Consider the following 14,069-nt stretch of genomic DNA (forward strand, 5'->3'; position numbering starts at 1 on the left):
AATTTGTCAATTACTTTTGTTCATTCCACGATAATATTTCTAACAAGCTATTTCTAGCTTTAATATAACTGGTATAATTATGAATATAAATAAAAGTGCATTGTACTACAAATTAGTACAACTTCCAATGGTAAATAAACACATAAACCACGTTATACCACGTTAAGTTATTGATTAAGATGGTATTATTCACACTTGATAATTTTGTGACTATTTTGCATTTTCTCAAAATAATAACACACTGGTAACAAAAGTTATGTATATTATAGGGGCAAGGAATCCATTACTACATGGAATTTCAGTGACAAGACAAGCGGTACGTTATTTATGATAAGAAAATATTTACCGCTAGAATGTACTATTTCTTTACATATATAACTGAACCATTATAAATCACTGAAATTTCATGAAGTAATTGCATATTCTTGCCCTATAATTATACAAACTTTTGTTACCAATGTTATTTTGTAGAAAAATGCAAAATTACCAAAACGTTTATCAGGGGTGTTACAATAAAGAAATATAAAAAACAACAACGCGTTATTCATTCCCATATTTTTGAACACTCCTTTATGTTATCACACTTAAATTTAAACAATTTACAACTATTGGATGTATATACACCCCTATGCGTAAAAATTAAAGAAATGAGAATGCGGAGTGATAGCACAAAGGAATCTGTGATATTCATGGCATTCTGGTCTTAAATATGTGACAAAAACAACATCGGCGACATCTCGAGTCTGGATGGCAAAATTTTGAGGCATTTCCCATCACTTATCGTCATAAAGCAATATTTATGTTTATATAGGGTTGAAAGCATATGCTGGAGATATGTTTTGCTGTGAGTGATACATTGATACATATGCGCTACCTGAAACAATATCGCATAGCCAGAGCGAGCAATGGCCGACGGGTACGGAAGGCAACACATTTTGATATTATTTCGCAAATATCTAAAACCTTTATCAAAATATAGTCACTAAACTAGGCATGTTAGTCCTCATTTGAATGCATTTTGAATGTAAATTACAGAAAGCGATGATAAAAATGCTAAGTTTTGATATTTTTTGTCAATTTTGTAATTTTCACATCACATCGTCTGCTCTGGAATCGCGCGGGAAGGGATAAGCATCGAACATATATGATAAGCAACTAATTATTGTGAGATGACGGGATCTTAAGTCAAGTTGACTTGCTAATGTCATCGTCAACCATGACCAATTAATCATTGACCAATGAGATTCATTGGTACTTCATGATTTGGACCGCACGTTCTATGTCATTGGCTAATATGCAATTGCATATCGCTTGCGACTAGATTATGAATTCACCTTTAGGTGTCGTATGCGTAGAAACACTTGCGCGCAACCATCCCATGGTGAAAAAGAAAATATACATGACTGTTATGATACTTTTATGATATGAAGTTTTTTGTTTTCCGAAAATTCATATTGGCCGTATGAATTGATGTTTGTGACATACAGGGTGTACCAAACCATCGGCGCTGTCTTAGTTCATAGTGATAAAACTCCTTTGTTGACAAAATCTGGATCAGGGACCATTCAACAATTTACGTAATCCGATGTTATATACCGTTATAAATTAATAATTTGATATATTTACCGAGTGCCGAATACGCAAAAGCGCTGTTCTGAATGGCGTTTGAACATTTTGGTACCATGATTCCATCGGTTCTATGATCAATCATAATAATTATGAAATGCATGAGAAGTAAATGTATACGCGTGTCATTCAAAAAGTTCTACCTCCATTGTCACATCTCTGTTCTCTTACGTGCCAGAAAGTTAGATTTGCAAGAAGAAATTCAGTGATACCCGAGTTACATCCTTGAAAGTAAGAGATATGCTCTACTTTCAAGGATGATATGCTCTACTTTCAAGGATGTTACATATAATCGAATGTTAAGTAATGTAGGCCCTAATGTGAATGTGTTGTTCATGTTGTCTATGTCTGCCATTAGGCACATAACTCGCCCATTAATTAACACGATTAATAGACCTTGCAATTGAAATTGCCAATACTTATATTATGGACACAATATATGAGTTCCCTTAAAATGCAATGTGATATAATTACAATATGTGAGTTATTATTGTTTACTGTTAGCATACATACATTATACGTACACGTGAAAGTACACCACGGGATAATGCTTATCATACATGTGTGCTTGCCATACCAAAATATTAGCACTTTCCCGACGGGTAATCGAGACAATAAGTAGTTAGTTCCTTGCCCAGGAAAGTTTCAAGCTCAATTATTTACCGAGACTAAACAGAAACTGTAACGGGGCTAGAACTCACATCGGCGTACATCTAACGCCCTACCGGTGGAGCTTAAAACCCATCGGCTTAAAAAGTTAATCTACCCTATTAATGATACTCTGACATTCTATTTCTGTATGATATGATATGATTTTATTAACCTGCACAACATCGCGGCCAAACGGCCGAATTGCATTATACAAGAGACAATAAACAAATATTATGAAATAAATCAATTACACATAATTATAAAGCAAAAAAAAAAAAATGAGGCATTAATGAATGGTCCAAACCCGAGCAGTGGTCAATACTCAATCTCATCCCAATTCCAAAAAGCGGTGATCTCAGAGAGGGAAGGAATTACAGAGGCATCTGTTTATCATCCATAGTGGCAAAGACCTACAGACTACTACTCAACAGAATTCGTCCCTTCATGGATCCTGTACTACGAATGAACCAAAATGGCTTCCGCCCTGGAAGGTCAACAGTGTCACAAATACTGGCCTTGAGAAGAATTATTGAAGAGATAAACAACAACAATCTGCAAGCGGCACTGGTCTTCATCGATTTTAAAAAGGCATTTGACACCATCCATCGAAGGAAAATGCTAGACATCCTAAGTGCATATGGAGTACCAGAGAAACTTGTGGCGGCTATTGGAAGCACCTATTAGAACACGGTTGCCCATGTTACCACACCAGATGGAATCACCGACGACTTCATAATTCAGGCTGGAGTACTGCACGGGGACACACTTGCACCATTTCTATTTGTAACAGTCCTCGACTACGCTCTCAGGAAAGCACTACTTGGGAATGAAGATCGTCTAGGGCTCACGCTAAAAACAAGGAAAAGTCGGAGGATAGGCCCGCAAACAATTGCAGACCTCGACTTCGCTGACGACATAGCACTATTGGCCGACAATCTCAGGGATGCCGAAGAGCTACTCCATCTTGTTGAGACTGCAGCACTAACAGTCGGTCTCAGCATGAACGCCAAGAAAACCAAGGCAATGGTTTGTAATATGGCTGCATCCCCAATCCGAACACTGGATGGAAGCGAGCTTGAAGTAGTAGACGATTTCAAATACCTTGGGGCTTGGATTGGCAGCAGTGAAAAGGATTTTAACATCAGGAAAGCCCAAGCATGGAGGGCCTGCAACAGCATGAACAAGATATGGAAGAGCAGCCTGCCTAGAAATCTTAAAACCAAGCTTTTCACCACCACAGTCGAATCAGTTCGATGTATGGTGCAGAATCATGGACAATTACATCAAAGTTTAAGAAGGCGCTTGATGGTTGTTACACAAGACTATCTGAGAAAAGCACTTAATGTTGCAGTCGCACACCACCAATAAGGAGCTGTACGGCAATCTCTCCCCAATCTCCGAAAGGCTGAAAACAAAAAGGCTGAGATTTGCTGGACACTGTGCCAGAAGTGAACCAGAGGCAGCTTCCAGAGTTTTGCTGTGGCAGCCTACGCATGGTAAAAGATCAAGATGACAATCACGGAAGGACTACATCAAGCAACTAATCGAGGATACTGGACTAGAGAAACAAGACATTAGGAACTGTATGCAGAACAGAGTTGTGTGGAGGGCCATCAGCGGAGTCCGACTAGACAAGTCGACATAAGCAAGTAAGTAAGCAAGACATTGGACTATTACAGTTAAAAATGCATAAACTCATGGATAGATATAACTTTAATTTCACACGCAAGGGGTGTAGAATTCAAAGTCACCCATTCAGGTAACCTCAATTGAAATTCGCACTTGTGTGGAAGATTAAGGTTATGTATTTCACAGGGGGTGTATGACTTTCAACTGGAATAGCTAATTATTGTTTGTATGCATGTTTATGTGTAAAGATATCTTTGTTTGTAATTGTGTACATGTTGTACGGAATGTCCATTATGCGCGCGTGTGTATGTCATATCAAAATATTAACACTGTCATGACAGCATTTATCGTTTAATGCAAATCTTCAAAACACATGAACAATTTCCATGGTAACGTAGTTTTTCCATATCTTGCTTTACCGTTATTAAGGATTCGCCAGGATTATACAAGGCTGGCTCGCAAGCGTCAGATTCAACTACAAGAACAACTAAAACAGCAGCAACAAAAAATAACAACGTAAGACAATAATACGAAATAAAATAATAAATGAAGCAAAAAACAATTTCCATGGTAACGTAGTTTTACCATATCTTGCTTTACCTTTGTTTAGGATTAGTACACGTAATGGATTCGCCCGGATTGTACAAGGCTGGCTCACAAGCGGCGATAGATTCAACTACATGTACAACAACAACTAAAACAGCAGCAACAAAAATAACAACGCAAGACAATTAAATACGAAAAAATGAAGTAAAAAACAATTTCCATGGTAACGTAGTTTTACCATATCTTGCTTTACCGTTGTTACGGATTAGTACACGTATTATTGAATGGATTCGCCCGGATTATACAAGGCTGACTCACAGGCGGCGTTAGATTCAACTACAACAACAACTAAAAGAGCATCAACAAAAAATAACAACGTAAGACAATAATACGGGAAAAAAATAAATGAAGCAAAAAACAATTTCCATGGTAACGTAGTTTTACCACATCTTGCTTTACCGTTGTTAAGGATTAGTGCACGTATTATTGAATGGATTCGCCTGGATTATACAAGGCTGGCTCACAGACGTAAGATTCAGCTACAGCAACAACTAAAACAGCAGCAACAACAACGCAAGACAATTATACGAAACAAAATAAATTAAGCAAAAACAATTTCCATGGTAACGTAGTTTTACCACATCTTGCTTTACCGTTGTTAAGGATTAGTACACGTATTATTGAATGGATTCGCCTGGATTATACAAGGCTGGCTCACAGACGTAAGATTCAGCTACAGCAACAACTAAAACAGCAGCAACAACAACGCAAGACAATTATACGAAACAAAATAAATGAAGCAAAAAACAATTTCCATGGTAACGTAGTTTTACCACATCTTGCTTTACCGTTGTTAAGGATTAGTACACGTAATGGATTCGCCCGGATTAGGCAAAAATTAATATTTTGGTTCTCGTCCCTCCCTCCTCAATTTCTGGGATTTGTCAGATTTTTTTTTTTTTTTTAGATTTTTTAATTTTTTTAGACTTTGGAATGATTTATGAAATCTTCATACATATAAATAAGTTTATTAGAGAACAAGCATCACTTCCAAGTCTTTTTGTGGTACTCTAGGGGGTTTATCCTCAGAATCTCACATTTGAAAAAAAAAAGGGCCTCATCGTTTCCTCGAGCACTGTTGGAAAGACCGAAAACTACTGACAATGCTAATTTTACATTGAAAAAAAAAAAAAAAAAAAAACACCTCCTCCCTCATCAATTCATGAAAATCCTCTGGACGAGAACCAAAACATTAATTTTATACGGCCTTATACAAGACTGACTCACAGACGTAAGATTCAACAACAACAATAACAACAGCAACAACAACAACAACAACGCGAGGAATTTATACAAAACAAAATAAATGAAGCAAAAACAAAAACAAAATAACAATATTATGAATGATGAAAGTGCTAATACTTTGGTATGGCAAGAACACCTGGGGCTACGCGCACGTGTGCATAATCATGTATACTGACAATAAACAATAATGACTTGCATAAATATTATAGGGGAAAGTAGGGGGTATTAGACTGGTATTGAATGCTCTGCGTGCTAGTCATAGGCTTCAGCATAAAAAATCCGAAGTTTTGGGATATTTTCCCAAAATATCAAGCGCTAACTCAAGAACACCTGAACTAATTTATAGAGAGTTAATTTATGTTTTTTTAACATTAATCATTAATATGATTGATATGTGTTCATATTCGCTGTTGAAGTTATGTAATTATTCGATTAACTACCGTAGCAATAGATAAATGCAATTTTTGATTAGATCGCCCTGCACTACAAGCAGGTTGCACTCATCACCCGTGTATGTCTGCAATCATAGATTGAATAAAATACCGCTCTTTTCAAAGATTCTAATCTTACAGGTATGAGTGATTAGCATTTCTTTGACATCTATGGTTTAATGCATAGGTACCCCGTGAACGTTGTAGTGCAGAAAGATCCATTCAAATATTGAATTGCGAAGATCGTACATTCATATATTGTTTTTTGCTTCATTTATTTTGTTTCGCATAATTGTCTTACGTTGTTGTTAATGTTGTTGCTGTTGTTGTTGTTCAAGCTGACGTCTATGAGCTAGCCTTGTATAATCCGGGCGAATCCATTGCATTAATCCCTAATATTACGGTATAAAACTGCATTACCATGGAAATTGTTTTTTACTTCATTTTTTCCGTATTGTTGTCTTACGTTGTTATTTGTTGTTACTGCTGTTTTAGTTGTTGTTGTAGTTAAATCTAACGCCACTTGTGAGCCAGCCTTGTATAATCCGGGCAAATCCATTCAATAATACGTCAGTGTACTAAAAGCAAGATATGGTAAAACTACGTTACCATGGAAATTGTGCATGTGTTCTGGAGATTTGTATTAAACGATCAATGCTGTCATAAAAGTGTTAATATTTTGATATGACATACACACGCGCGCATGAACATTCCGTACAACATGTACACAATTTCAAACAAAGATATCTTTACACATAAACATGCATACAAACAATAATTAGCTATTCCAGTTGAATGCCATACACCCCTTATGAAAGACATGACCTTATTCTTAGTGTGAATTTCAATTGGGGGTATTAAACCTGAATGGGTAACTTCATTTAAATTCTACACCCCTTGTGTGGGAAATTAAGGTTATTAACTATTTCAAACTGTTGCGATTTGGTAGTTCACAGCATCTTGAGAATGGTAGTGAGCTTTGGCAAAAACTGCATTGCTCATTTCATAGCGAGCGTGTAGAAGAATTAAAATATCACAAGTATACTTTTGTAGGTCCCGTGGATCTTGAGTTATGTTGTAAAGAGGGTTGAAACAACAAAACTTTTTGTAAAACGTACTTAACTCAATAACAACAATAAATTAAGCAAGTTTGCAATATATAGTATTTGAAGAATGAACTTTTGCAAAACATCAAGGTGTTATTTGTCAATAATATATTGATTTAGATAATGAAAATATTTTTTTTGTTTTTGCTTCGATCGACAATACCTCGTCTACCCTTAAACAGGTTATATGTCTTTCCATGGGTGTTTGGATTTTAACTGGAATAAGCCAATATCAGAGTAATATAATAGGGTACAGTAAGTGTTTAGTTAGATGGATTTTTAAAAAGCAGTCAAGTAGATCAGCCGGTAGGGCGTATGACTCCTGTGCATTGGTGTGTGCCGGGATGCGAGTTCGAGCCCCGGCACAGTCTGTGTTTAATTTTGTTAAACAATTGAGTTAACCTTTAAGACCATTCCTAATCTTGATCTTTAAAGAAAATGTACATTTGACGCAACTAGTTGCTTTATAGCTGAGAAATCTGCATTTGAATTGCAGCCATTTTACACAATATGACATAGGGTAATGCATTTGTGGTGTGAACTGGGTTGGATTTTATGCATATGCATAGCGCACTATAAATCAATGTATATATGTGTGTGTTGTTGTTGTTGTTTTGACGTCGTGCTTGATGTTTGTCCATTTTGAGGCAGTATATTCAAATTAAATTTAACCGATGTAAAGCCCAGACTGTGTAACCCCAAGTCTAACCTTATCCCTAATCCTACCCGTTATCCTAATCGCAATATCACATAGCACTGAGACAACCATAATCCTGGGGAAATGTTTGAATTTGATAAAATTACCGTAGATATACAGACAGCCAATGCATCAGAATAAAATTGTATGCAATTTTGTAGCCACCCTGTATGTTATGATTAATATTTGTAGCCGACAACGTTAGTGTATACAGTTGTTATAGGAACTCTCCTACAGCGGTGTGCCTGGTTGCAATGCTTATGGCAATCACCTGTTAATACTGCACAAACTATAGAATAACGCACTCTTGACAGTTTGAATGTTAACCCCCTGATCACTACCTGCCGATCTAACATTGCCTCTGATTGGTCAATTACATGATATCTTCATTTTAATCACCAATCAGAATGGAGCTTTGCAAATAATTCACCCCAATTTTGCGTGGTGAAATTATTCTAACAATGTTGCTGATTGGTCCAATTGATAATGAAAACTTCTTTTTGACCAATCGGCAGGTAGTTCTCAAGACAACTTGGGTTAAATTCATCTAAAATTCGTGTTTTCAAGTGTTTTACATGATTACAATACATTTTTAAAGTGTTGCGAGACAACTAGTTGTCGGCTTTGTTTAAATTCATCTAAAAATATCGTGTTTTCTAATTTGTTTTACTTAATTGAGGACTGTTAAATGTCAAAAACAGTTATATAATAAATTTGCCATATAGCGAATTTCAAAAAAATCAAAATCATTTGATATCAGAAAGACATTCCTTATTCCTCGTATTCAGAACAAAGTGTTATTTTCAATAATATATTAAAGGGTGTTTCGTGATCCTGGCATCCTCTTTTTATGACATTTTTCAGTACATATCCACGCAATTTGATGTGTTTGATGATGTGCTCCCATGTCCCACAAAAATCCTGCGCAAACGTTGCTAAGTATCCTATCCTTAAACTTGTATGAGAGATTTCATTCATATTCTAACTTTGAAATTCCACTCGAAGAAACGGCGAAATGCACATAATTCACATTGCAAAAAAATAACAGCCCAACAGCCTGGTGACATGAATAGAGGTAAAGAAGCAATGCTTACATGCAGGCCGTGCTTAAACGAGGACATAACACGCGTCCTCGCTACGGAAACATGAGGTCTTATACCCTATTACCCCCTCTATAGATTACGTCCACGCTGCGTTAACCGTTTTAACACTTGTTCGGTCAGTATTACCGCATTTTTGAGCTCTTGGCACGACAACATACCGACCGTACACCGAGGACACTTGGACTGCTTTTTTCAGTTCCATGGAAAGGGTGAGGACAATATGCCGATCGATACGGAGGGAAGATAATAGTAAAAGCGTGTTGCTAAAGTGCACACTGCACAACTTCACAAGACGATGGCACCGCTGGAGTTCGAACCCGTAACCTTACGATCACCAGTCAGAGCCCGTTGCGTCACCGTGACGGGACCTTCGCTTGCCGACTGTACTGTCTACGACAATCACAGGTAGCGATATTAGTACATACACATGTACAAATTGGTCGGATAATATATTAATATTAATATATGTCTTGTGACTGACTGTGTAATCTTGTATCATTCATTCAAAATGATAAGAAAATCAGTTTTTAATTTAACATTTACTACCGTACTTCTTCAACTACTCGTGCTGCCATTGCTTTCCTACAACTTATACTACATTTGTACTATAACGGTTATAACCACCATAATAATTATTTCTGCTACATTATAACAGTAACTACCACCACCACCGCCATTGCGACTTTCACCATTGTCACACGTTATACTATATCGTTTAAACAATTTATCGCATTTTGGGCTAATTGAATGATTCAGGATATCGTTTTATTACAAAAAAAAATGCTTTATAAAATAAATTGCAAAGTTGTGTTTTGTTCTTTGTTATATAGCCTAAATGTCGTAGAATTCAAAATTTCAATTAACAATATATCCTAATAGTATGCTATCAATTTACAAATCCATTTCACAACTCAATCTAAATTCTTCTTATTTCATGAGAGTTATAGTATTATGACATTATCACACCGATTCCTCACACATAATTCACCCAGCTCATTGCTAGATTTTCTATAGTCGCTTGATCAAAACGATACAAATTCCCCTACTCTATCGAAATCTGTCTACAATTTGTTTTAAATCAACCCGTTTGTCACAAATTATACATTTGGGACACACACTATTAGTGTGTGTACCCTCCTAGCTAGAATGGCACATGATGATGTGAGTCAGTTTGAGCTGAGTGATGTCCTGTGTGAGGGTCACTATAGCCAAGGGAAATAAGAGAAATTATTCTCACCACTATTGGCTACTAAATATCTTGTTAGAGCCTCTTAAATGTTAAAGGAAAAAAATGAATGAATGAACCATATTGATATATCCTGACATTAAGCCAATCAGGGGATAGACACTTAGTGATAGACAGTTCCGATTGAGCGCTGATTGGTTTTTCACTTTCACCGTATACTAAAGCTCCGCCTACTCATCTTAGATGACGTCAAATTGGGACTATGGCGGGTCGGAAAGTCAGATGCACCTAGGGGCTTTAATACGGCGGTATATGCAATCACGACTTACAGCAGAATAGCCGCGTAAGCCGACCTACTACTGAAATACGACCACCTTCATTTTGGATATAATCATCAGAGAATATTCGGCTGTATCTTCGCTCCGAGAAAAAGGAGCTTTAGGTAGCTCGTGATACTATAGCGCAGAGATTGCTTCTTTGAGCTACTCCAATCCATGTTGACACCGCACGGCTTACGAGTCCAGCAGTCCCGGATTTTAGGAGATCTTCCCGCCCAGGCGCTCTCTCCCTCCCTCCGTCGTAAACACGGCCCAAGTTAATCTATCTTGATTGATAAGTAAGCATGGATGGTCTCAGCGATCCACTATCGACTTTGGAAGACTTGGTGAGCGCGGAAACGCCGAGAAATCCAGTTAGCGTCACGGCCATGACGACGGGAGTATCATACGCCGGGACTAACGGCACACAAACAACGTGTCACCTCCGTACAGTCAACTCGCATGGTAGGAATATTGTACTTTATTTACTCGTGTTGTATTATCTTGTGCTATGCATAATATATATTTATACTGGTAATATTATTATGTTAAATGTGATTCTTAGCAGATTAATTTGCTTACCAAATTACACTAATGCTAAGTTAAGTTAATATTCATTACGATAATACTAAATAAGATGACATATTAAAGTTATTTTTATTAATGCCCTTAATACATAACATGTTTTGTTAGCAGCTAGTATAATATCATCATGATCATATAAACAGCGTTTTGTGAACTATTTTTTACACTGTCAGTGTTCGTCAATTGCCTTACAACGTTTCTCTGTATTCTACACCAATTCCGTTTTTAGTCGAACGCCTGTCTTATTTGTATCAACTTTGACCTATCTTAGTGCAATCCTCAAAAGACACATCTCTTTACCATGTTTGTGGAACAGTGTCAAAAAGGTCTCAATAGAGTTTGGCAACATACTGCGTATGTGTACTTGAAGATCCTCCTTTTGCTATGTTTTGTGCGTCAAAATCGTGTCCTTACTACTCATGGGACTTAAACCACTCACTGAATTGTAATTGATAGTATCTACATTTTCATGCATAAGTGGCCGCTCCAATTGCCATTTCTGAGTTTTGGAAACGTTACGTGCCTGAATCCACGTTTGTGTCTCATTTTTTTAATTCTTTTAAAAACTCACGAAAAATTTAAAAATAAAGTAGCTCTTCTTAAATAGCTATGCGTATGAATCAAGACACGGAAAGATAAATTTTCAAAAATAACTTAACACACTCCAGAAACGGAGAAACACAAAACAGAAAGCTACTCAATTTTAAATACTATACTTGTGTGTACGTTAGAAAACTTACCAACAGATGAAATTCACTACTTTGTGCCAAAAAAAGACTTTAAAATTATTAACAATCAAATTAAAGACGCACGTTTTCAATTAACGTGGTCCAAATCTCCTTACTGGAGTAGTAGAGAAGGGGGAGGGTCGGGTTAATACGGTCAATATATTTATCTTTTATGCCGACGTTGTTGAGAAGGTTGTAATGGGAAGCGGTGGGAGTGTAGAGGCTTTCCTGTTTTGCGATCACATCAGCTTGTTTCTCGCAATTATAGCCTGAGTTCATGTCTGTTAATAAAACTACCACCATCGGTTGCGCAGTAAAATTGTAATCTGAGTGCATTCTATGCAATTGTGCGTTAATACCTTGCCGTGTCAACGCCGTGTAAAACACTTGCTAGATCGCATTGAATATCTTCTCATTTTTTTGTTAACAATTCAATTTTTGCCTTTGGTTATTTGCCGTTGGCTTTGGCCTCATCCACGCCGCACTAAGTACTCGTACACGCTCATTGCACATTGCTGAACTGGTACTTCTCCCCTCAATTCGTGCCCAACGTTTCACTTCTTACATGCCTTCGGAAGCTTTCTCGCCTGCGGGGTCGATTTCCAAGCGATTTTCTTCAATCATAAATTCAAACACAAAAGTCGTGTTGGTTTTTCTGGTATCATATAGCGCTTCTACCTTTTCATAGCTACGGAAGTAACTAATCCGATGGTACCAGCCCAAATCCGATCACAGACTCTTGATGCATCGCTCACGTTTCACACTAGCCCCTTCACCGAATCCCACTCCATCTTAGATGACAGTGTAAGCAGGTTTAGGGTTGCTCCTTGTCTACGACACTCTGTCGTCTCAAGTATCAACCATAGAAAAGTTTTATCAATTTACATGGGTTGTTCATCTAGCCTTAAGAATGAAATCCTAGAATTGGTCAAGTAGGTCCTCATATTGTTCCCTTTATGTCATGATTTGCTCAACAATTAAATAGAACATTGTGTTCTGTTATTTAGGATGAAAAGAAATAATTGCCACAGATTTAATTTAGCGCGTAAATCTATACTGGCTCAAGGCATTGCTATACGTATCAAAACATATTGGTGGGAGTGTCCGAGTCCTCTTTATTAAGCTATTGTACCCTTTTTTCAAAAGATGTAAGGACATGATATGTAATACGTTAAGAGACATAATACACAAATTAAACTAAATGGTGCACTTTAGATTAAAATCGCAGTTAGAAGGTTTAGAATGGTTTACGTCACTGTAATTCAGATAACAGATAGTACATTGTTTTAGCTATATTTACTTATGTGGGAATTAAAACCAAAAAGCGGGCTCAATGATGGTTGTTTTATTTTTATTATAATCGTGAAATGATTCATAAGCATGTTAGATATGTGCAGGTACTTTGTGGTATAATGTACATAATAATAAAAATTGTATACTTTTTGGCGTCCTTTTACGTAATTTGAAGTCACTGTTGTTGTATGGTTTTAGATTTATAACTGAATCCAAATTTCCGTACTCGCTTACAGACCTCATTAAAGACGATATCATCACCTTTTTGTGAAAGTATTATGTGAAATGCGTCAGATTTAATACTATCAATTAAACCAAATCAATTAATGGGTCAACTTTAATTTGCTCATCGTAAACTTTAGGACATTTGAAATAAATCTTGATACGTTATACCTAATTTCATTTTCAGGGATAAACTCACATAAAAGCAACAACAACAAAAATTATGGGTAAAGCACTTTTGTCTACCGTTCTATACAATAATTCAAAGGCCAAGTTCATTTGTTATGTTGCAAATAAGCTTGAACAAATGTTTACGACATTAAACACAAACTATCATACAACAATCACGATCATGACCGATCTTTTGAACTAAGACAGATGTTGATATAAACAGGGATTTGAGGTTTTAAGAGGCGGACGGCCATATTTGTTGAATAGAAGCTTTCATCAAGATGTCCTTTGTAGTTATAGATTTGTTGACATGTATGCTTTGAAAGTAATACAGCATGGTCGCTGCTCATGACAGTTGCACAATGAATGTATCGTTAACTTGAGATGACCATTTAGAGAAATCAAAAGTAATGAACTTGAATCAGAAGGCTTACTGAACGAACGCAAAGCGTAAAGGAGGTCAGGTAGCCGGA

General features: G+C 36.7%; 1 protein-coding gene across 2 annotated transcripts in view; it reads left to right on the top strand.

The window, feature by feature from the left end:
- Positions 1-14,069, top strand: part of LOC140171743 (pituitary homeobox 3-like) — a 79,252-nt gene that overhangs the window by 37,651 nt on the left and 27,532 nt on the right. Inside the window, exon 1 of one of the 2 annotated variants that reach the window (XM_072195062.1) lies at positions 10,590-11,062. The exons of the other annotated variant lie outside the window; for it this stretch is intronic. Within the exon in view, the coding sequence (XP_072051163.1) occupies positions 10,903-11,062 (160 nt within the window). The 5' untranslated portion in view covers positions 10,590-10,902. Of the gene's footprint in view, positions 1-10,589; positions 11,063-14,069 lie in introns of those variants that run through there. 2 annotated transcript variants of the gene reach the window in all.

This window comes from Amphiura filiformis, chromosome 15, assembly GCF_039555335.1.
Source record: "Amphiura filiformis chromosome 15, Afil_fr2py, whole genome shotgun sequence".
Taxonomy (NCBI): domain Eukaryota; kingdom Metazoa; phylum Echinodermata; class Ophiuroidea; order Amphilepidida; family Amphiuridae; genus Amphiura; species Amphiura filiformis.